Genomic DNA, 25,017 nt, shown 5'->3' on the forward strand with positions numbered 1-25,017 from the left:
GCAATAGATATTTTTTAAGCACAATGCTATGGGTTTAAGCATCAATACTATGTTCAATGACTTGTTCTCTGAAGTATAACATGATTTATATAAACAGCAACAAAATAAATGTGAAAATCAAAATAATATTATATGTGGTAGCACACTTCACAGAAGTCCAATTTATAATCGATAAGACTTTTTAATGAGATTATTCATAGAACTGGCAACATAAATAAGACCTTTAGAATGTGTCAGTACAATGAAAATAATCTCATCCATTTGGAGATTTCTTAAAAATATACACCAGGGTTGGATAGGGTTGGTTTTGAGGTTTCTTTTCTTTTCTTTCAATGTGCTTTTAATATTTGGTCTTCTTAATAACCTGAGCAAGAAATCTGGAAGGCCAGAGTATTTGCCCTCTTCACAGATCAGGAAACAGATTCCCAAGGGCAGGCTGACTTGACTTGCCCTAAACCACCATACCAATGAGCCCATCCAGTCAGAAAGCCAGGTGAACTCCTGATGCAGGGCTCCAGAGCCTGAATGCCTGGGTTCAAAATCCCCGTTCTTCGTCTTCCTCATTGCGGTATAAACTTGGGTAAAGATTCAATCTTTGACCTAGTACTTTTATTTCTCAAAAGAAGGTGATAATGATAATAGTGGTGACTCCATATCCATTTATTCTGAGGATAAAATGAGACATACCATATAAAGCCCTTAACGCAGGGCCTGGCATACAGTAGTAAATGCTTAACAAATATTAGCTGCTGTTGTTGTTACTGTCATCTTAAAGCTAGTTTGGCCAAGATAATTTTGACATGGTTAAAATATTAAATAAATAAATAACCACATAAATATAAAATGCAGATATTAAAGTTGGCACACAATCTAATAGAAAACTGACATAAGTGGATATCACTATAATTTCTGAGGGGTCTGGGAAATGAGTTGCATAGGCTGTTCTTAAAGCTCATACTTTATATCATCACTCTACTCACTGGACACAGGTTTAAGGAATATAAATTGAACTGAAAATATATATTTTATTTATTTATACTTATTTATATTGAAACTATGGTAAAATGCATCCATGTACTATAGTACCCACTTTATCTTGGGGATCAAAGTTCCCCTGTTTCAACTGCCACATTCCAGCCTGGACAGTACAGTTTCTGTGTAACTAACTGGTAAGTCCAGCATCCTGACTAAAAGTTCACTGCTATAGGCTCTAACATAATGTCTGAGAACAATGGACTCCTCATTCATGCTAAGAGCAATCCTGATAATGTTCAGTGCTGCATGAACTCAAGTTGATTTAGCCTGGGACTTCACTGTCTTTTTTTTTTTTTCTTTTTCTTTTTTTTTTAGCATATGTGAAGGGAAACAGAATAGGAAAAGGAAAAAAAAATCTTCATGTTTAAAGACAAATTCATAAAGTTAATATATTTAGGTACCATACTAGCATCTAGGAATATTGGAGAAATCATTGGAGAAAGCCCTGTTGCTTGTTGCTCACTGTTTCTCAGGACAAACCAATGCCCTTCTAGGCACAGGGAAAGAAGAAACACTTGACAGTGGGCAAGAAAGAAAAATATACAAAGATTTCTTCCTCTGGGCAGGACCAAACTGAGATTTGCTCTCTGTCAGCTCTCTAACTTTGCTTCTCAGACACACGTAATTATAAAATGAAACTTGTATCCCATGATGATGCAAAAAGATGCTTTTTAAAATTTTGTTTTGTTGGGGAAGATTGAAGACCAAATGCTCATTCATTCATTCATTCATACTGGGGATCCAACTCAGTGTCCCACACATGCTAAGACTATGCTTTACCACTGAGCTACATCCCAGCCAAGAACAGCCTTCTAAATGGAGAAGTAGTAACAGTGAAGTTGGATACAAGCTGGGATGGGAGTCGTCATGGTTCAAATCCTTACTAGCTGTCAGACTGGACATTTACTCAACATGTTTATAACCTGGGTTTCTTCATCTGATTTATGATAATAATGCCTAGGTCTTCAGGTAACTAATGATTATATTAAATAATTCAAGGGGCACACAACATTCTCAACATGCTGTATCTTATAATCAATTAATACTATCATAATAAAATAGTAACAAGAAGAGAGATTTCTACTTTCTGAAGAGAAAGGAGGGATATTTCTGGATCCTTCCTCCTACATTATCTTGCTCACTAAGATTCAGTGTCTTATCTAAGAAAAAAGCCAATCCCTTGAATCAAAAAGAAAATGAAACAACAGAAATAAAGAGTGAAGGAATTTCTGTCCTGAAGAGCCTAGGATGGTGTACAAATCTCACACCCCTGGATCTAAATCATCTATAAATCAAGCAACAAAAGCTTAAAAAAAAAAAGTTTTCAATTAAATATTGATTTTGTTTAGAAAAGTCCATCAAAGAAATTATTGTGAAGACCAAAATACATATTCTTTGCCCATTTCCTTCAGAAAACTCAGAAGGAACCTAGAGTACACTTACTCATATACACACACAGATGTCAACACACCTGAGAAGAGTATCCTAACCTTTCAAACAAATAAGAATTGAAGAAAAATTATTCTAAAAGACATAAGAAAAATCATTAATATAGCATGGTATGAATGGGATAGGGAGAGTTTATCAAAAATCATAAAGACCACAGTGCCTAATCTTGAAGAGCTGCATTACTATGTATGGCTCTTGACTTGGTTAATCCTCTCTTCAAGGCGGTTTTAGTTTCCTGGTGTATCCTTTGTGGCCTGCACAATAAACACATCCAATTCCAGAGTCTCATACAAAAGCATAACAGAGTAGTAGAAAACAACAAATGAGAGAGACGTCTTAGTTTAGGAGAAAAGATTAGCTGGGAATCACTCTGACTTTACTTTGTATATCAGAATTAATAAATCAGAATTGAAAGAAATAACTTACAAGTCAATAAGATAAAATGACTGATCATTTCAATCCTTTTAAAAATGTTTGAATAAGTAAAATGAGCTTACGAGATTTTTAATATGCCGAGGTTATCCCTTACTATACAACATTTTCTTCATTCCTTTTACCCTGATATGAATAGAGTAAGTTCACCATCTAGAATTAGGGTTTAGAGCTCAGGAGACAAACTACATGTATTCAAATTCAGGCTCTGTCACTTGAACTACCTCCACCTCAGAGATCTCATTTATGAAAGGATAGTAAAACGTCCACCTCTGTGGTCACTGAGGATTAAATGAGTCCCACGGGTGAATTGTCAAAAATTCCTGGTGCCTAATAAGTGTTCATTAAATGCTATCCAGACTACTGTATATGACATCCAATGGCCACAAGTGGGAAAGCATCACAGACTAAGAAATTCTACACACCTTTATTCAAGTTACTGTTGAGTCACTACCCAAGGCCTGGAAGCCATTAACTCATTTGGCCCTCAAAAAAAGCTTTTAAGATTGGCATAGGGGCTGCGGATGTGGCTCAATGGGGCTGGGGATGTGGCTCAAGTGGTAGCGTGCTCGCCTGGCATGCGTGCGGCCAGGGTTCGATCCTCAGCACCACATACAAACAAAGATGTTGTGTCCACCGAAAACTAAAAAATAAATATTAAAAAAAAAATTCTCTCTCTCTTTAAAAAAAAAAAAAAGATTGGCATAGTCTCCGTTTTGCACAAGAAGACACAGAGTCTCTATGACCTTAAAACATTTGCTGAAAGTCACATAGCTAAAAATAAGAGCTGTGTTTTAGGCACAGTACACCTAACTCCCAACTTTTATACACTTTGCATGACTCCTTCTCCATGCACCTCTAGTCATTTCCACCCATGATGGTCCACCACCAGACTGATATCTGAGTTGGAGGAATTATGAAGTGTACCCCAATGTCATATTCTATTCTTCTATTGGTCCCATTAAGTGCAAGCATTATTACAAAGCCTAATATGTACTACTCCTACAAGCTTCACTACACTTTTTGATTGTCTCACTTCTGAATGGGACAATGCTGATATCTCTCAGAGCCCAACTGCAATTGCTCCGGTTCGGAGAAAAGGGCTGAGTCCAGAGAGTATCCTGACAGGTTTCCAATTTCCTGCAAGAAACATGCTGCAGCATATCCTATAGCATGCTTGTTACTCCTATAAAAACCCTACAAACATATTCTTTCATCCTATAGATGAAAAAATTATACTTGCTCATCAGAATGCATCTATTCTCATGATTTCACTCTTTCTTCAGGAACTGTCACAAGTTTCCATGCTATTTCCTTCAAATAATTTTATGTATCATTACCACTACTTTTGTCACCAAAGTATTTAGTAAGCATTGCTTTTCAGTTAAGAATAAAGAGAAAAATCCAACAAATCTTCTTAAATTGTCTTCCGCTACTATAAAATCAGTATAATGTCTGTCTTCTCTAAATTCTAATTCCAGCACCTGACACGGTACCTGATACATACAGTCCATGCTCAGTAAATATGTGTTGAATGACTAAGTAGCTTGGTTTTAGACAGAATGGCTTTGAAATGCATAGTAAATGACAAAGTTAGGCTGACTCCTTTTTAAATTTCCATGATCATAATCTTGTTAAATGTGCACATCATAATCAACATCCAACTACAAATCAACAAAACCCATGACAAATATATACATGTACATGTATATCCCTACGGAGAATAAGCAGAAGTATGCAAATGATAAAACATGATCACTGTCCTCTAAGAACTTAAGTTCACTTTCATTTAACTGATGGTGTGATGGGAGGACAGAGGACCTGAGAACTTCACACACACTGTTCCATTTTATCTTTAGGTGTTATGTTTTGTAAACTAAAAAGATTGAAAGCTACTTTAAAAGAGTTTGATACAGCTATAGTCACAGGATTGCCACTGTTTTTTCTTTCTTTCTTTTGTTTTCTTTTTTCTTTCTTTTTTTTTTTCCTGTAACTACTTATTAGGAAATACTATATTCTGGAAGAGTCATAATTTACAGAGGGCAAAATATATTAGGAAAATTCAATATAGAAAGCAGTACGTTATTTTATTTGGGGTGTGTCACCATAACATCCACTGCTTTAGCAACAAAGTCATGAATTTGCATCAGATCACACTTAAGTCTGAAAACAAACACACCTCATGAGGCAGAAATAATTTTTTTCCTACTGAGTTGCACTTGATTTTTAAAATAATAATAATGATGTTGTAAACTAGATCCAAAACTGAATTAAGCTAATTTCAGAACATTTTTTAAATACTTTTTGCAGGATATTCTGCCTTCCAGATTTTTTGCCTATAGAATTATGTTCTCAATTGTAAAACACCTTAAATTATTGACACATGACAATTGTTTCCACTCATGATTATAGATAATGAAAATATGAGAATTAATAAAAAAATACAAAACATATTTTTAAATGTTTTAAGATATATTTCTTTTAAACATTTTAAATAATGTATACAGGATCTACACTGAAATCAAAAAGCTAAATATATATAAAAATAACTTAAATATTAGAATTTAATATTACTATGTAGTAACAAAAAAGTGAAATAAATCAAGGCCATTTAGTATTCAGTATCTGGATTGCAAATTCATATTAGATTCTTTGATTAACATATTTTTTAAGAAAAACATCAAATTTGTCACCAAAAAAGTTATTCTTGGTACAATGCATATCATTACCAATATGTTCCATTTATATAATAAGGAGATTCCTGGTTATCTGTTTTGTCTTGTTTTTATTACACAACCCCTGAGAAAAAACTCTGCTTAAGACTCACCTCCTCTCTGTGACCTTTCCATTACAGTCCCACAGGGTCACTCCCTGTCAGCTCAGCAAATCTAACTATATTTAGTAGTTGGTGAGATGGTTAGTGGGTTGTATATTTGTTCTACTATCTCTTGCATTTCTGTTGCTCATAAACACTGAAAATGACCATTACCCTTTCTTTTCTACTTGTAACTTATTAATTACTTGGGCAAGGTCATTAATATTTTTCACTATTTTTCCCTAATTCCTTAAAATATTGAAAACAATCATCAGTACAGTACTCTTGTTCCATAAACGTACTTGGGTGTGTGTGTGTGTGTGTGTGTGTGTGTGGTCCTGGGGACTGAACCAGGGCCTTGTCAATGCGAGGTAAGCACTCTATCAACTGAGCTATATCCCCAGCCCATAAATGTATTTCTTGACCATTTCTCCATCTTTATCCCAAATGCTCTATATTTTACTTTAAAGATTAAAGATCTCTCTTTTTTTTTTTTCCCTCAATCTACCCCACCAAACCCTAGTACTGGAGATTGAACCCAAGGCATCTCATATGCTGGGCAAGCACTCCATCACCAAGCTATATCACCAGTTCTTTCTTCTTCTTTTTTTCTTTTGTAAATTTTATTTTGAGATAGGCTGTTGCTTCTTAGAAGACTGCCCTGGAACTTGTGACGTTCATGCCTCAGCCTTCTAAATAGCTGGGATTACCGGCATGCACCACCATGCCTAGTTGAAAGAAGTACTTCAACAAATTTTTAAAAATTGCCTGCTTCCTTGACTATGTGATGTACACAGAATCATATTAAGCAGATGTCAGAATAAAAGTTTTATATATAAACACACACAAAACACATTTTTAAAAATATAAGGACTCATAAAATAAATAACAAGATAAGGATTATTATTTACTGACTTCTGAGGAAAATTTCTCAATACTAAAACTTTTTAGGCTTAAAATATATTATCAGTAAATATATTTTTAATGCTGTAATATTTTGCATAAGACAAAATAATTGAAATTATTCTTCAGAGAATAATCTTACACATAATATTAAGATATTTCTTCCCACCTTATTTGTGGAACTATAATTCAGTGCTAACAAGACGGGCAGGCGGGAAAATATATATATTCACACACACACACACACACACACACACACACAAACATAAATGACTATTCAAGCCCATGAAAATGTTTGGGATTTTAAAGTCTTGGTCTCCAACATAAATAAACACCAATGCTTCAAGTACTCCCTGATAGCCAACAGTTAAGGGCATGTTCACTTTTGTTTTCAATTATGTTTTTGTCTGGGATTTTTTATAATTCAAATTAAGGTCTTATGAAAAATGGATAATAGTCAAGAATATTGAAATCTAACAAGAAATGTTATAGGAATCCAACTTGTCTTTATGCTTCTAGGAAAGGCTACTTCTTTAGGTCACCCACGAATACTAATATGGGCATTGTGATTTTCTGTGGTTTTGTACTGCCCATTTAAGGGATGGATTCTGAGACATTACATAGCACCTATAATATCTGAATTCTTGCCATAGAACTACAATATTTGAAAAATTGTCAAATTTAATATTTTTTCTTCCCATTTTAGACATAGCACCAAACCTTAACTTAAGGCTCTGTCCTACAAAAGGGAGATCAAGTCTTCCAGAATGTTCATAGAAAAAAGTGGTGAGCATTTATGGGTAAAATACTGAGTACCTACTATGCACAGACACTATGCTGGCTGTTGATTTAGAGAAGAGTAACTGTAAACATTTCAGTGTCACCTACAATATGGTAGCTGTGGTGCTAAGAACTTCATAAGCATTTTCTCATTTTACCCTCAGAACTGACATATAAATTGCAAGACACTCCAGAGCTCAGGAAACTGAATCTTGAAAAATTACACTAATTTACCCAACCATGTAGTGAATGGTGGAAAACCAACATTTAAACGCTCTCCATGTTCTAAAATATATTCTATCGCTAATATGGACACTATACATAAAATGGTTTTATTTTACACATTCTTAAATTTTGAAGCATACATAAAGTAAGCATGACATATTACACACTGACCAAACACTAGTACAAATACAAAAGAAAGAAAAAAATCCCAGTAAAACTCATATTTTTCTCAACTTCCTTCATACTACCTGAATAGAAATAATCCAATTTTCCCCTAATGTTCTATATTTAGTATAAATAATTCATTCAACAAATACTTGCCACCTACCTGCTCCGAAAACTTTTACACTGATTTTAGTTTCATACATTCATGCAGTATCCATCTTTTATTCATCTATTTTTCCATCTACAACTTAGAAAAATACCTGTAAACTTTCCCTTAAACCATCACACTAGAAATTAGCTAATAGAAGTAAAAGATATTAAACTTCTTATAATATTAATATCTCTCCTAAAATTTATTAGCCTCTACTGTATTCTGAGGTGATGTGATACCCCTAAGAACATTACAAGACACACATAAAACATGAATTACAGATAAATCTCTCACGTTATAAAAGAATTCTTACCTTAACAGAATATTCACTGAAGGGTTCTTTTTGAAATTGGCCCCTTGTGAATTTAATGTTTTGTTTTTCTAAAAACTAAACTAAAAAAAAAATTCTTAGAAATATTTGTTAACTAAAAGGAGGTTTATGTTTGCTTCAAACATTTAAAAAAAAATTATTTAGCCAGGATGAGAGAGATACTACACAAAGGAAAATGGAGAGGTGGTAATTATCAAGTAACCTAAAAACATCCACAGGCAGAATGTAAACCAATTCTCATAACTAGCTCTCATTTTTTTCTTTTTTAAATATCTGAACTTTAATTAAAAAAAAAAAGTTTTTCCTTATAACCAGTTTCAAACATGGGGAATCTTCTATGTTACTGAAAATCTGGCAGTGCATTTTTAATGGGTCCTTTGTGGTTTCCAACCACTATCTAATCCATGATATTAGCTGACTATAACTTTAAAAGTGTGTTTTCCATCCACTGAAAAAAACAGCAAGGCAGTCATTCTTATGAAGACCATGGCTTCTGACTGACAGCATAAGAATACTTCCTATGAAAAGGCATAAAATAAGAAAGTGGACTTTAGAGTCAGTTGAGTTCAATAAATTACAAATTACCATATGTTTAATCACAACTTTTTTCTGTTCCTTAAAAAAAAATTATTGCTGCTTTCACAAAATAACACTTTTCACTACTTACTCTTATTTTTGCCCCTGTAGCAGTAAAACTAACACAAACAACCACAGAGGCTTCGCTTAGATTCAATATTCCAAATTGTAAGGTAAAAAGGATCTCTAGGGATTCTCTAGACTCTAAAATTTTAGGAATTAAAGGCTGCATTCTTAAAAAGCTAGCTTTTTATCTAGAGTGAACAAAATGATTTCATTACTGGACTTTGAACTAAGCAACATGAAAACATTCCTCAATAGTCCCTTACACATTTTCTATTTCTCTTTAATAAATAAAATGTATTAGAACCCCTTAGCAAGAATATACTAAACCTCACTAAATATTGCTTAGAAATGAAGGAGACTGTCCCTCTGCCAAGATTATCAGGAGCCAAATTCCGAAGACGCCAGGACAAAGGAGGACAGTGGATGTCCTTCAGATTCATTTTCCCACCTGACAGATAAAGAAACTGAGTCAATGAGGGGCCCAAAGTCTCCAAGATACTTGCAAGCAATAGGGCCACCAATTTTTTCTCTTCCACTACATCAAGCTGCTTCAATTGCTACATGGCCCAGAGTCAGTAAACAAAAAAAAAATAGAAGAAAATAATTCCATTGCCAGGTCACTAAATAATTTAGAGCCCAATTTTTATTCTTCTTCTTCTTTGTAACGCAACCTTATGTTCAGAAACTTACAGTTTAAAGTACATTAAGTAAAATCATGTCCATATGCAGATATGTCTTCTCCCATATGCATCTTAAGAAAATAACAAACAAAAAATAATTTATCGTCAGCCCCTAGAAAACAAAAACTGAAATTAAAAGAAAGAATGGAGTAAATCTAAATTGTATATTTTCATTCCTTCTAAAAGGATTAAATAACAGAATTCTAAATGGTTTGTTTGTACTTTCCATGCAATATGTAGATTAACCATGAAATTCTGTTTGGGACACTTTGACATCTGTTTTCAGTGCATTACAATGAAATCTGGGGACTTGATACATACATTTGCTGTAATAAAACTGTCACTAATCAGTGTTTTCCAAAATATTGCCCATAACTATTACTATTCAGTAGTCTCATTTGCATGATCTAATATTGTTGCTACATCATGTTTTTCCCCGACAATGTGTTAGCTGGTCCCAGGCACATAGTCTAAAATGGCTGCAAACCACTCACTAATCTCAGCATCTCTATACTACTCTGTACATACACATGCAGTCTGTCCTAGGATTGGGACTAATACTTCATCCGTCATAAATTATTTTTCCTGTTACTGGAACACCAAGGTTGAATTCACATCCTGAGTGTGAAAAACTCAACAACAATAAAGGAGCCCACACTGAGTAGGAAATTATGCCTCATGGGGCTTCTACCACAGGAGACACAACATAATCCCAACTCAGGAGTCCCTTCAGCAAATCCATAATGATGCTTTTTGAACAATGAATGCAGAGCCTTTCATTAGCTTCAACCATTTCTATGTACAAAACTAGACTGGTCCAGACTTTGAAATAGGGTCTATTTCATCTTCACTAGGATTAATAAATAGCTGTATCAATGACAAATACCCAGAATCTCAAGCTCACAAGGTATTAATGCAACCTCCTAGATATTTGATTAAATCAACGTTTTATTTATTTAATTGCATACATCTGTGCATCATGTACAAAACATGGATCTCAGGGGAAAGTAATTCTGAGTCAAAATGTGGTATTCACCAAAAAATAAAAACTTACCAAAAATAATTTGTTTACCTATACTGATTCTAAATGAATTCCATATTTCATCAGTACTTGGAACTATATTCATGTTGCTCAAGAGTCCAATATAATTTCATTTTGTCCTCCCATGAACTCATCTTAAACCTGAAATATGTTACTCTATACACATGTTTTATATTATACAAATGATGGATACAAAAAGCAGATTAATTGTGTAGGTCCTAATGCTGTGTTTGTTGGTACTAAGAAGTCATTCCAAATGTTCCAAAAGGGATTAATGTAGTATAACAAGTCTATTTAATTATTGTAAAACCAGTGATCCTCATATTACTATAAGCAGCTTTCCCCTTATTTGGAGACTGTAAATAGAACAGAAATTGTTACGTGGTAACTGCAAGTCACATCCTGAAACACTGATGCTTCACCATCAGGAGTAAAGAAACATATCAGCATCTCTGAGAGTCTACGAAAGGCAACCAGTATCTAAGATGCACGTTTATGCTTCATTTTAGGGTTCCAATGACTTACATCCTAAGTGTAACGCAAAGCTTTTCAAATGCATCAGAAAGACCTAAAACCAAATTCCTCTGCCATCATTTTTATTTGTGTATCCCGTGCATTTTTATTTTTTTGTATCCCATGAGCAAACAGAATGGCAACTAAACACAAGAATGCTCTCAAAAAGAAAAAGCATGCCATGGATTATTAAAAATTATGTACCAAAATCTAAACAAGCTAATCAATGTTCTGATTCTGCTCTGTGCACACCCTAGTTACCCTTTAACTAATGGGCAAACAGTGAAACAACTTTTCCTATTAACTCCTGGCTAGAACCCCTAGGTATATGATAAACATTATTATAAAGTACTTCATATAGGAATATGATGCTTTTTTACAGTGCATCAGTGTGACCTGTGATTTAAGGTATTTCCCTTGAAGGGACTATGGATATGCATTAATCTGTCCACTTGCCAAACGTGCTGTGTGAAGTGAATGAGGGGTACAACCCACTAAACATGGAGAACCAAGCACCAGCCAGCTAGTTCCCAGGAATCTGAAGCACAAAGGTAGCTCCATGAGCACAGGGACCCAATCAACCAGAGCCAATGAAGTCAAACACAGCAACCCCCAATCACAGTTTGGTAAGGAGAAGTAAATGTTTTAACCATTGCCCATTTGGCATCCAGTTGTTCTTAGTAAAAGTGAAATCACTCTACTACACAATAAATATTAACTTCTTTTCTCTAGAGCTTGTTTAATTATTTAATTTTCTTAAAGGCATAAAAAGGAGAAATAGAAAAGACTGACTGAAAGGAGAAGAAAGTTAAATGGCAATAAAATCAAAATAATTCATATAACCAATTAAACAATTTGAGGTTTTGATCCAACTAAGGATCGATTTTAAATGACATGTTCAGACTTTAGAGTACAAAAGCCAGCAGCTTGCTCCTTTGAAAGAATGATCCAGCCTAGCCACATCATCATCACTTCTGTCCAACCAAATCTAAAACGTAAGTGTACTTCTCCCAAATGTTGGCAACTTAATTTTTTGTACATGAAAGTTTTACCCTTTACTGGAATGCAATGAATTACAAGTACTCACTAGGACACCCTTTAGTCAACACTAAAGTTATTTATTCAGAGAGCCATGAATAAAATTATTTTATTCCTTCTTTCCAAATATCTCTACAGTGATCAAGAACTGTTTCTCTGGTAAATCTGAGAAGTATTTCCAAAAATTATATAGCTAATTTTAACTTAAATGGGTTCTAACAATGAACTAACTTCACATGCTGACATTCTGAGTTTTCACCAATCAATATTGATACACACCACGGTGATTAGGACTGTTATTTTTTCTTTGGAATGTCTTATCATGGGAGATTCATATAAACTAATTGATGAACGCTCGTCCCAACATTCAATCATTTCTTCTCTTCACTCTTGAAGTCTTCCTTACACCATATTCCACCATCTATAGTAATAATGGCTATTATTAATATTACTGCTTTTACTTACATGAATTATTTCAATTAATCCTAAAACAGCCCGTGAAATAGGCATTTTAATCCTTATTTTATAAGACAGAAAATCAAAGTATCTGGAGTATAAGTGACTTGACCAAAGTCATATAACTGATAAAAGGCAAGACCAGAATTCAAAATGTTGGATTCTAGGAACACACTGTCTGTTATAGACTGAATGTGTATTACCAAAATTCGTAAAATGAAATCCTTTACCTTAAAGTAATGGTATTTGGAGAGTGGGTCTTTGGGACATAATTAGATCAAGAGGGTGGAGCCCTCATAAATGGGATTAGTGCCCTTAAAAGAGACACCATGGGACTATCTCACTTTTCTCTGCCCTGACAGGGTACAAGGAGAAGGCAGTCTGCAACCCAGAAAAGGCCTTTGCCAGAACTCAACCAGACAGGCGCCTGGTCTTGGACTGCCAGAATTCTGAGAAGTAAATGTGGTATTTATAAGCCACACAGTCTGTTATGTTGTTATAACAGCCCACAGTAAGGCACTTTCTGTGCTCTGCAAAACCCAAGAAGGCACAAAGAAGGGAGATTTGCTCAACTCCAAGAGAAATCCAAACTCAAAGGATAACAGAATAATTTAAATTGCATATTATTTACTCTTTAGTACATGAATAAGCCGACTACCTTATTTCCTGCCACTTCTCTTTTCTTGTAACTTCAGTACTCCTCTTCCACTCCCTACAACATACTCACACGTGTGTGCATGCCTGCACACAGACTCACACACAAACAGCATCCACCAATTATCCATGGTTCTCTTTAACTCCACAGCTTAGATCACTTTAAAAGTCTTTCAAGGGAAGAACTGAGGCAAACGTCTGGAGAAAATCATAGACGTTGTTAAGTCCTTTGGGGCTGGTTGTTGCTCTCACACCACAGTCCCACTGCCATGTGGCCCATTAGCCCACTAACCACATCCAAACACAGCTCCAGGTTGGCCTTACCACTGGGCTGCCAATGAATGAGCAGAAAGGCAAGAGGGATGTTTCCTACTCTCAAGTGGTCTTTATAGGAAAGGAGAGGAAAATTGGGCTACTGACTAAAATCAGATTCAGTGCATTTCATTCGCCTTTCCTCCTCTGCTCCATGGGATGCTGCATTATCAACGTGATTAATTCCCAAAGTGTTAAAATTCCTTGGTCTTGTAAATATTCCTGGAGAGGAAAACAGATTAAAGCAACAACAACCCAAAGAAAAAGAGAGCACAAAAAGAAAAAAGAAAGAAAACTTCTCACCTGCTCTTTGCAGATATTTTTAAAATGGGAATAAAGAAGTCTTAAGCTATTCCCAAGGTCTAGTGCCTGTACCACATTGTCCCTCATCTGTCAGTGTATCCACACACATGTATAAACAGTATGCGACGTACAAGGAAGGAAATGCACATTCTAACTTAAACTTCCTTTTTTCCTCTAATAATTTAAAAATAAAATGTAACAGCTTGAATTTTAAATATTTAATCTGGCAAATATAGGAAAAATCATGAACTATAATGTCATATTTGGCAAAGAAAAGTTTCGTAGGATAAAAATATCTGTGTTTTAACATTTTAGAAGACATTTCCAATATTTTAAAAATAAAATTATTTTACTGCTTTAGAAGAGAATGGAGGTAAAATTCTCTATTTCTGCACATGAGGTTTTCATGAAAAGTAGAAAAACAATTTTATATTCATTGGAATAGTTAATCTTACATACTGGCAAAGGGCCCATTGAAATAAAATCTTCATATTTACTAATGGTTTGCTACTATTTCATGAAATTTAGCTATTTAAAGGTTTCCCTTAAACTATAATATAAATTATAAGATAATATACATTAGTTACCAGATTACTCTCATGTTTAAATAGTCTTGTTTTTATCCTGCATGTTTAGTGTATACATTTTTTCCAATACCGGGCAAAGATTTATAGTGTGAAGTTTCAAAATTGGTTGTTTTAGGACTTATACATTAGCAACCAAATGTATAAATAAATTTGCCACTTTAGCCCTATATAATGTCAGTAAAATATTTTTATTATAACAACTGAAAATGCTGAAAAGTAATTGTTAGGGAAACCATAAATATAAAAGGCTGAAAAGTCAACCTCAGAGGAGTGGGGAATAGGAAATTGTGATATGTATCATCATAAAACACAGACATCGAAAATCTAAGCAGAATCAATCCAAAGCCCTCCAAATTCCAGAATACTATCCCCCACCTCTTGTAGCAAGGAGTGCTTCAAATTTGTCCCCATCACTGTCAGCAAACAAAAGAAATTCACTTCTACAGCCAGACCATGTCAAACAGAAGACATAGCTGCTGAGAGGGACGCCTTGAATCCAATGGTGTGTAAAGTATGGGCTGGGGCCTTTTTGTCAGCTATTACCATAAAAGAATAAGAGGAAACAGTGACATTACTACACAATAGAAAGGTCAAACAGCTTGCAGCCATTCCATGACCCAGACAAGTCAAGGTCAAGGGATTCAGGTAGCAACTTAGCCAGGGCATAAGTTACAGCACAAATGAATTGTTTTAACACATCAGCTTTGGTCAATTAAACCTAACAAGGCAAGTTGCATCACGTAGCAGGGTTCCTGACACCAAGGCCAGAAGCTGAGACCGACCTCATAAAACAAGGCTTTTAACATAGCATAGCAAATTTAAGGTAATCCATCCAGAAACTGCAGATGTCAGAATAATAAAATACAAGTTGTCCAAAACAAGAACATTTTTCACACTTTAGAATTGGCTAGTAGAAGGGTATAGACTTCATATTGCCATTCTCATGTTATTAACATAGGCATAAATATAATCCCCTCCTTATATTAATTACAGAATATGCACTATTTCAAATAACTTTTTTAACATCTGTACTTATGACTAGATTTTGTCCTATGAATTTACATTCATTGATAACACGAACACATTTCTGCATGCACTTTTTTCAATGTGTACAGAAAATTAGGGTTTTTTTAAAATCTTTACCTTTATTATATTATCAGAATATATATTACTGTCACTGAATATTAACTGGTGTTTGTTAAATGCTTTTATGTAGTTTTATGGGATATATATGTATTTTAGAAGTCAATGAGTAATATTTATTCTATTTCCCACCTTGAGAAATAGTTAAAGCTAACTAGAATTTTAAAACAACTATTTAGCATTAAAGACTTTTTTTCCTCAAAGGCAATTCTTACTTTATTTTGTACTTGTTTAAACAAATTTTATTTCAACTAATTTGTGCTTCATCAATAACTTACTACAGGCTCTGAACTGCCCTAAAATGGGATTCTGAAAATATACAACCTCCAGGCAACTTTCAGCTAGTAAAATTACTTCATCCATCACCCCATATTTTCAATTATATAGTCTTTATTCAGAGTTCTTTAATTTGACTGTGATTCATCAATGCAGTCCTGTTTAAACTATCATCATAAACAGAAAATGTATGTCTGTGTGTTTTATTATAAACAGTATATTTATGCACATGAACTGTTTGCTTTCTCTTCTTAAAATATTGCTTCATTTAAATTTTGAGGATTTTTCTTAAACATATGCATAGTCTTCAATTCAGCCTAAACGTCTTCCCACCTCATTGGTTAATTGGTAGCCATTTCTTCCAATTTTCTGAGTAATGGAGCAACCAAAAAGCATAACCATTCAAGTTCCATCACTCTCACGTCCTGCACTGTTTGGTCAATACACACTAATCCCACAGACTCACTTCTTAGTACACAATCTTGAGTTTTTGAAAGTTCTCTGCAACTCGAAAATTTATTCTCTATCCCAAATCCCAACAATTGAATTCAGTTAGATTAACCACATCTCATAATCAGGGTTCAGGGACCTAAGAATGTACTTTCATCTGAGACAACGAACTTCACTGCCACAGAAAAGTGAGCATGATCAAGAGGAAGTGTCCCCTCTTGCTATGCTTGGCTCTGAGGTATGCTGCTGTAATGACTCGAGTTTCCGATCCCATAACCACTGGTCCTTGAGATTTCTAAAATTATTCCTCCTCCACAAGGATGGAGGGGGGTGGAAAACTTGCTTTGAACATTATGCTGGCTAATCATTTGCTCCAACGTACTATATACACTGAAAAACTCAACTGCCACACATTTTACTCTCATCAGCTTCAAACCAGAAATGCTACTCTTTCATGAACTAAAGAGAAGTATTTACCCAAAACCTAGTTTCAGAGTAAGGAATCCCTGTTGCTTCGGCCCATAATTTTCAGATATTCAATAATGAGCTATTGTAATGAATATTTCATATGCTATTTCCACTCTCTATAAACCTTCAGCTACAAACAAAACAAGAATTATTCCTTTGATTATAAAGTCAGTTATCATGTAAGTCACTGTGATGACAGAAAAGAAAACCAATTTATCTCAGTTCTTAAGAATTCCAGAGAATTCTGACTCAGGCTCCCTTTGGGTCTCTCGCTCTTCAGGTGCTGAAATTCTAACAGGTCAGCAAAGATGGCAACAGGAGTGTCCGAAAACAGGATTTTTTTTTCAAGCCTACTGGCAGACTTTTCAGTTTAACCTAACAAGATGAATGCTTATGAAGAGAAAGACTTCACTAAACTGAATATCTTGGGTGGTTGTTTCATATTAGAGTGCCAAGTTCAAAAGGAAAAAGTTAATGGAGATTAGAACTTTAATTTCCGTTTGGCAGCTTCCTCCTAAGTTCCAAATTTAGGGGAAAACAACTAAACAAGTTTTTAAAATCCTAGTAAATCTTTTACAAATCTATATTACTTCGGTTTGGATATGTTTATTATATACCACTCTAGAAAACAGAAACTTAAGAACTAAACCAGTGGCAATAGTTGGCCTCTATAAAGAGCTCCTGTCCAACCCTAAGCCTCATGGCACACACACTTTAACTGTATCAAACAGGTAGTCACCCCTTGGGAAACCGCAACCATCATCTCCAGCTGTTGCAAAATTACCATTATTCTTGAACGATGAATATGATTTCGGTTCTCACGTATATGGAGTTATTTGGAGTTATTTTACCACACAAGAGACACAGCATAGTACATTTGCAAATCCAAACACACAAAATCTAGATAAATATTTTTTATTTCAAAATGTAATGTTGTGTATATAAGGGGAGGGCATAAGATGAAGAAAGATGCCTAATGCTATCAATAGGATATCTTATCAACCTTTGATGCCGCTACAAAATAGTACACTAACTGTTGTTTTAAACATTTAAAAATCATAATTATTGTAACAAATGAACTTGCTCACTCTCTCCCTCCCCCACCCCTCCACTTCCCTTTGAAAAATGAGATCATATTAGCAGCAATGCAAGAGCTTAGTTTGCCATATCAGAACACAGATGCCAAGCTTTCCCAGCTGGCAACCAGGGCCTCAGCATTTAACTCTTGAGTTGACTGGCAAAGCTATCTTGTGTCAGGGTCATCATGGCAGAAACAGTGAACTTCTGGCCCCTTGGATTCTGTTTTCTTCTTATCAGTGAGAAAACTGCTAAGAATCTTATCTCACAATATATGTTCCCACAAAGGTCTCATTAAGCCAAGGAGCAAGACATGCCAATAAGAGCCCTTCTTTATCTTCTGAATTGTGTATAAGCAAGAATGCAAACAAATGTGCACTGGAGTTCATGAGTTCACTCAAGGACAGGGTGCTAGATGGGAAAACTTAACAGGGTTCCCCTAAACCAAACACGCATACCAAGTATTTCTCCTACACACAAACTTCATGCTCTCTGAGCATTTCATAGTGCAAGCACACCAAATTGTCCTGCAGAGCAGCCTCATTTTAACAAGTTATGAAAGCTTATTTTTCCCCTTAATGGGAAATACCTGCAAATGAAGTGAAATTTATTAAAATGTTAAAATGTGCTGTCAACTTGCAAACAATTATCTACTTAAGCTTTTCATAAAGAAATAATTGTTACCAAAAAAGGATTCTGAAACCCAGTTACTAAAGGAGGAAAATAATTCTTAGCATTTGCTTCCTCACTAATGACATGTGACAACCAGGAAGGGTTCTATTTCAAAAACAATGATTACAATTTCGCCTGTAAACAAGTCACATTTTTCACAACTTCGATGCATACCTCAATTATTTAACATTTAACAATAAAACAAAAGTTGCCAAAGATGGATCCCAATTTTAAAAGTTCAACAAGGCTAAAGGAAACTACTTGTTCATGATAGCAATGAGGTTGCTGAACTCTGTGCAGCTCTCCAAAACTTGTTTAATAAGAGTGCAAAGTACAGTCCAAAAATCACTTAGCTGACTTGGTTTAAACTCTAATCTGTTAAATTCATGACAACAGTTACTATCTCTTGAGATCTTTAAACCTCTTGGTATGTTGTGACCTCTCTCTGTCTTCAAAACCCTTCCCTGCCTCAGAGAAAGCCCAGTCGCCCCCACCAACACCCCCGCCTCTCTTCTCTTCAAACAGGACACAGTCTGGCGACTCAAGCCTCCCATAGGCCAGACTTCCTTCTGTGCAGCCCTTTGGGTAGAACTGCTAATCCTTCTTATTAATTAACGAGATAATGGTGGTTAACTGGAAAGCAATATTAATGTTAACTATCTAGGAAACTTCAACCAAAATTATTTTAGCCTTTTGGTTGTTTGTCCAGGTATGCAGAATTGTGCACTGAGAATTTGGTAACATTTGATGCATAATTGAAAAATTCAGGCATGACTGATTTATACCAGACCTTAACATGTAGGTTACCCCCATTAAGGTTTTCTTTCTTTCTTTCTTTTTCTTTCCTTTTTTTTCCACATTCACACTATTTTACATTACCAAACAGAAAGAAAGTAAGGTCCTCTCAACATGTTTCTATAAAACTTGGAAGTGTGGAAATTGAGGGAATTAGAAATTGCATAAGAAATAAGAAGTGATGTGATTGAAAAGCAACAGTCAGTCATAATGGATGCATCATACCCCACTAAGTTCAGCGTATCATCCATACACTTGCCATAGTGTACCCCACATCTTACAGGACACTATGTCCCAGGAAGGTATGTTGTGCAAGGATTGCCTGGTTTTGTTTTGTTTTGTTTTGCTTTGCTTTCATGAATGCAATAACAAAGACAATATGGGGAAATAGGTACCACCTGCCCAAGAATCACTGGACATCTCTAATATCTTTGGGAAAATGGACGATACTTTAGAGCTATTTTTCCTTTAATATGTCACAATCTTAGAAAGAAAAAAAAAACCTTAAAAAAAAAGGAAGGGTTTTATATTAGCTAAGGTTTGCTGCAGCAAACAAGCAAGCAGCTTTCATTCAGGGATTGTCAAAAACTTTCCAGTGTGCCCACTGCAATGCGGATGCCAACCAACGAATCAAAGGCATTCAGCAACTAGACAAAGAGGGTCTGATGCCAACCTCGGTGCCACTGGCAACCATTATTGGCATCAAACACAGTGTCTGCCTTTTTTTTCCCTCTCGCCTGGCACTTCACAAACAAAATGGCGGTTCTTGTAGCAACGAAACAGCCGAAGCGCAGCCCTCTGAATCAATAACATCAAATGATTTTATGGATTTAAACACAGTTATTCCCAGGTGATGTGTACATTTTAGGTAAAATGGGGGAGCATGTAATTTTACAAACAGCTATATTAAACATGACCCTTTACTAATGTAAAGAAATAGTAAAATGGACTGAATTGCGGGTCAACCGGACTATATGCATAGAAGAAGCTGAATAACAAAGACATTGAGCTTTAAAGAAAATACCGCCCTGTGATGTAAAAGCCTATTAAACTATATATCAGAAATGATTTCAAAATTTATAAATTTTCCCCAAAACCATATCAGATGCAGATGTAGCATTATAGCTTGTGTCAAAGCTCTAGTAACTCTTTCCATATTTCAGAAAAGATGAGGCTGCTGGGCATGAAGAAGGGAAAAAAAAAGTGTGGGTTGAACCAAAAGAGAAAGAGGAAGAAAGAAAAGCATGGGAAGTTGGTCAACAATGGAACTTTATTATATTGGTCTTTATTTCATCTTCCAGAAGAGATGCAGAATGTGATCTTGTATAAATAACCAAGAGGACTATTGACATTTCTAGATCTGGAAATTGTCAATATATTGTAACATCACTCCACACTGCAATGCGGATGCCAACTAACAAATCACAGGCATCCTGAGCTAAACAAAGAGGGTCTGATGCCAATCCTGGTGGCAGTGGCAACCATCTTTGGCATTCTCCCTGTTCTTTCTCATGTTTTTCTCCTAGTCGTTTAGAAGTGGAGAGAGAGAAAAGGGGGTAAGGTAATTTTGCTGCTCTTTCTGCTGCAAACATTGCATTTTTCCTCTCTGATTTTTCTTTCAAGTTTTTCTTCTTATACTTCTTCACCTAATTTATAAAACAGACTTAGGTAGGTTTTCATGTACTTAGAAGAGAAATAAAAAGTCATGATATACGTGGCTCTCTGATTGACTACACACTTACTTTTAAAACCTGCCTTCTTTAATCAATTGCACTGCGAAATGACATAATTAACCTACACTTGACAAAGAAAAAGATATAAATTTGGAAAAAGAGAAAACACAAAAGCACCCTGATGTGACTTTTTCCAAGAAAGATTCACCAGATGTTAAGACGAAATCATGCAGGGGCAGGTAGCAGAGGATACACATTATTAGATACACAGGGTAAAATGATAAAAGGTTCTTACAAGAGAGAATGCTGAAACAACAACAAAATCAACATTTTATCTGAAAATATGGTCTCCAAGAGTTGTTTAAAACTTTATAATTATCATGAGCAATGGTACAATGCAGAAGGCATTTATGCATTTTTTTTCTTTTTTCAATCTATCTTCACAAATCCAAAGGATACGTTCTTTATTGTCAGTTCATCAAAACTAAGAGAGTTGGCTGCTTGCCCCAGGAGTAAATATGCATGAATACACACCTCAAGGACTAGCCTTCAAGCTAGTTAAAATGTGAGCAGCAGTGAGGTGGTTGGAAATCTTCTCTCTATGTATTAAAAAGTTACATGACCCACTTTTTAAAACTTTACTTCCAGCCATAATTTTCACAACATAGTAACAACACATTTATAGTCAATCCAACACATATATACAGCCCACCTTAAAAATGTCACCTCCTAGACAGCTGTCAATCAAATTAAGTGTCATGTGTTAATGAGCTTTTATTTTAGGGCACACAAGATGAAAATATATTTTCCCCAAACCATCATTATTCAGACTTCAGTTCTTAAATGCATGGAAATAGTAAATGCAATACTTTATTTTTAAAGAAAATATAATATTTCCAAATGAGTGATATCCAATACCATTATTTAAAATCAGACTAAAAATTTTTAAATGACATTTCAACATATTTCTAAAACTATATGAAGGAAATACCAGGCAAAAAGCATTTAGTAAATACCTAGATTTCTGAGTCAAAAGAGTAATTTTATATTTTACTTTTTAGGATGATAATAAAGGACACAGCAATTTATTAAATCCCACATTTATGTAACACCATCATATAACTGTCTGCCACCTGGCTATCTGCAGGCCATTTTCTCTCCCACCAGGCCAAGTTCGGAAATGACCCACCATCTGTGGCAGCTCAAACTTCAGGCCACTTTTGGTATGCTGCTTTTTTAAATGACATTTTACTATGGACTGTTATTAATGCAAAGACATCTATATCTTGACACACTGACTTGAAGAAAAGAAATTCTCACCTACTTAAGGAAAATGTCTCTAAAAAAGTAAAAATAATAAGGAAACATATTTCATTAACCAAAAAAATACTCAAAAGCAATATCACCTATCTGGAATTGTAGAGGCAACATTTATAACTATTTATCGGGTTTTTAAAAACATAGGTATGGTATGCGGTTTCTACATTCTTTTTGAGATTTATTTTAAACCAGTGTAACCAGTCCACTTTCTGTTTTTGTCCTATAATGTTCCTTAAGGAAGGCTGTAACTTCTCTCCTTTGTAAGTTTTATGAATTTACATTCAATTAAACTAACAATATAAAGTGTTCCCAAGTCACTCTGGAAAAATATTATACACTTCTACACAAAAAATAATATTCTATTACATCTATAGCGAATATTGCATAATCAAAAGTAGGTGTTGATGGAATATTAAAATCAAATAAATCTAGGTCTATGTAAAGATTATGCTTTGATAGTGGCTATCTTAAGCATTTTACAATAGTAAATGTTAATTCTATTTTTGGTACCAATAGCACTATATTTCTGAACAAATTTCACTAACCTCGTTAGTTATGAGGCTAATACAAAGATTACTAAATAGCGGTTTCACTATTCATAAATAAAGTTACATTTCCAAATTGGGAAAAGATGACTAGGTACAAGAAATCTAGCCTAGCATAGAAAGTAAAGTGTAATAAACTATATGTTATAGACTACTCTGTGTTACTCATGTGTAAAAAAACGCATGTCTTTGTGGTCTGTCTTTAAACACCCAAGCCTATCCAGGTATGAAAGCTCCGTGTCTATTTACTTGATTCACACATGGCAGTGGACATGTGAATGGAAGTGGGCATACCACTGTACCCAGAGAGGGCGGAGGACATATAGGGACCTCGAGGACCATCTAACCCAAGCCAGATATTCCATAAGCGAGGTTTGTGGACAGTGTTTGCCATGCTAGAAGAAAGAATCATCTGCTCCTACCTTGCTCCTGCACGTAGTATGCCAAAAACAAATCAAGCTCCTTAACTGATACTGTGATATGATGTGGCTGGACACAAAGTGCTGGGTTTGTGCAATGTGGGGATTTCATGAGCCGCTCTCCATCGGTACTTTCCAAAGGGATGCCTTTGAACAGGATCACCATGACTAGATCCAGACGCCAGACTTTGTCTGCCTGTCGCAGGCAGTCGATTCTCCTAATCTTACCCTTCTGGTCAGGATTGGATAAGACACAGCACGGGTGCTTCTTGCCAGTCACGGTGAGCACAAAGTCCTCTCGGTACTCCTGGCGGATATCTTTGCGTAGTTTGGCCAGGAGCCTGGATGCCCACTTCTGTTTGATTTCAGGCTTTTCACTGAGAAGCTCATCTTTGACTGCTCTTTCTTCATCCTTTGACATTCGCTTCTCATGCTTTTTAAAGTACTTGCGTTTTCGAGCCTGCAGGTTGAACCAAGTATAGGCGATTGCACGGACATGTGGAAGAAGTGCCTCGATGAATGGGTGAAATTCATCCTGTAGAAGACAGGGAGGAAAAAAGAGGTGCATAGTCAGTTTAATTTTAAATGGTGAAAAAATAAGACCACAATGCATTCCCAATTCAGTACAAAAAGTTATGCATGAAAATAGCATTCTTTTCTTATTTAAAATGATCAAAATAGCAGGACAAGAAGAGAATAAAGAATGCCAAGCTGCCCCCTCTCCACCAAAATTCACAAGTTGATTCTACCTCCTACAAAGAAAATAAGGTTTTATTTTGTATTTCCGCTCTGGCCCCATCCCCCTCATGCCCACCCCAATGCCATGCATTCTACATTCTTTAAAACATATGCGACCAAGGTGCTTGGCACCTAATTTAATATTTAAACATTTGATTGACCAACTAACACTATGCAGTACCATTTTACAAAGAACACAGTGAATTTTTTTTTTTTAAATCAGAGCAGAGCTATTCAGAAGGCAGGAGCGATGCCACAGTTCATTTCTCTTCTCTGTGGCACAGAAACACAAAGCATATAGATGCTCAGTGTAATGCCACACAGTTCCCGCTTTTGGAGCATGCTCTCAGCAAGAGGCTGCTGGTGGCACAAAGAGCATGCGCCATTAAACTTGATCCATTTTCTTATCAAACGTCCAACATTCCAACACTGAAACAGCACCATTCCAAGAGTGGTAACTAGAGAAACCGGTATACAGTGAGGGAAAGTGGGCAAAGGACACAGCCTGTGGTATCAGTGTCCTGAACAGAAGGTTTCCATACTTTGAGCAGTGCATTCTCTCCCCACAACACCAACACCAGCTCCCAACACACAACACGCCTTCTCTCGGTCTCTCATGCTCTCTCACTGACACACACTCTTGCATTTTTAAACAGAAGTTTTTAAAGTTGAAAACAAAAATTACATGAATGTTCTTTCAGTATTTTCCTATAGAATATGAAGTCCCACAGAGTCAGTTAATTTGTTAACTGATCACATGAGTATGGCAATTATTCTAAACCCCTTAAAAATCAATCTGAGGTGAACAATGAAAAATGGCAACTTGGCACCAACTTTACATTCTTTGTGTCTCTGCATGCTGTGGCAGGGGACACCAGGAGTGCACGGCTGGTCAGTTACTGCTTTTGTGGAATCCATACAATTCATT

At 35.4% G+C, this 25,017-nt stretch overlaps 1 protein-coding gene across 8 annotated transcripts in view; it reads right to left on the reverse strand.

Annotated features, from left to right (window-relative positions):
* Nfib (nuclear factor I B) overlaps positions 1–25,017 on the reverse strand; it is a 232,559-nt gene that overhangs the window by 194,264 nt on the left and 13,278 nt on the right. For 7 of the 8 annotated variants that reach the window (XM_058586341.1, XM_046467294.2, XM_046467293.2 and 4 more), the window contains exon 2: positions 23,355–23,886. In XM_058586341.1, the coding sequence (XP_058442324.1) occupies positions 23,355–23,886 (532 nt within the window). Of the gene's footprint in view, positions 1–23,354; positions 23,887–24,270; positions 24,295–25,017 lie in introns of those variants that run through there. The other variant, XM_058586342.1, reaches the window with a different exon arrangement.

This window comes from Marmota monax, unplaced genomic scaffold (assembly GCF_021218885.2).
Source record: "Marmota monax isolate L192 unplaced genomic scaffold, Marmota_monax_Labrador192_F-V1.1 WCK01_AAM20220418_F8-fsc00033, whole genome shotgun sequence".
NCBI classification, from domain to species: Eukaryota; Metazoa; Chordata; class Mammalia; order Rodentia; family Sciuridae; genus Marmota; species Marmota monax.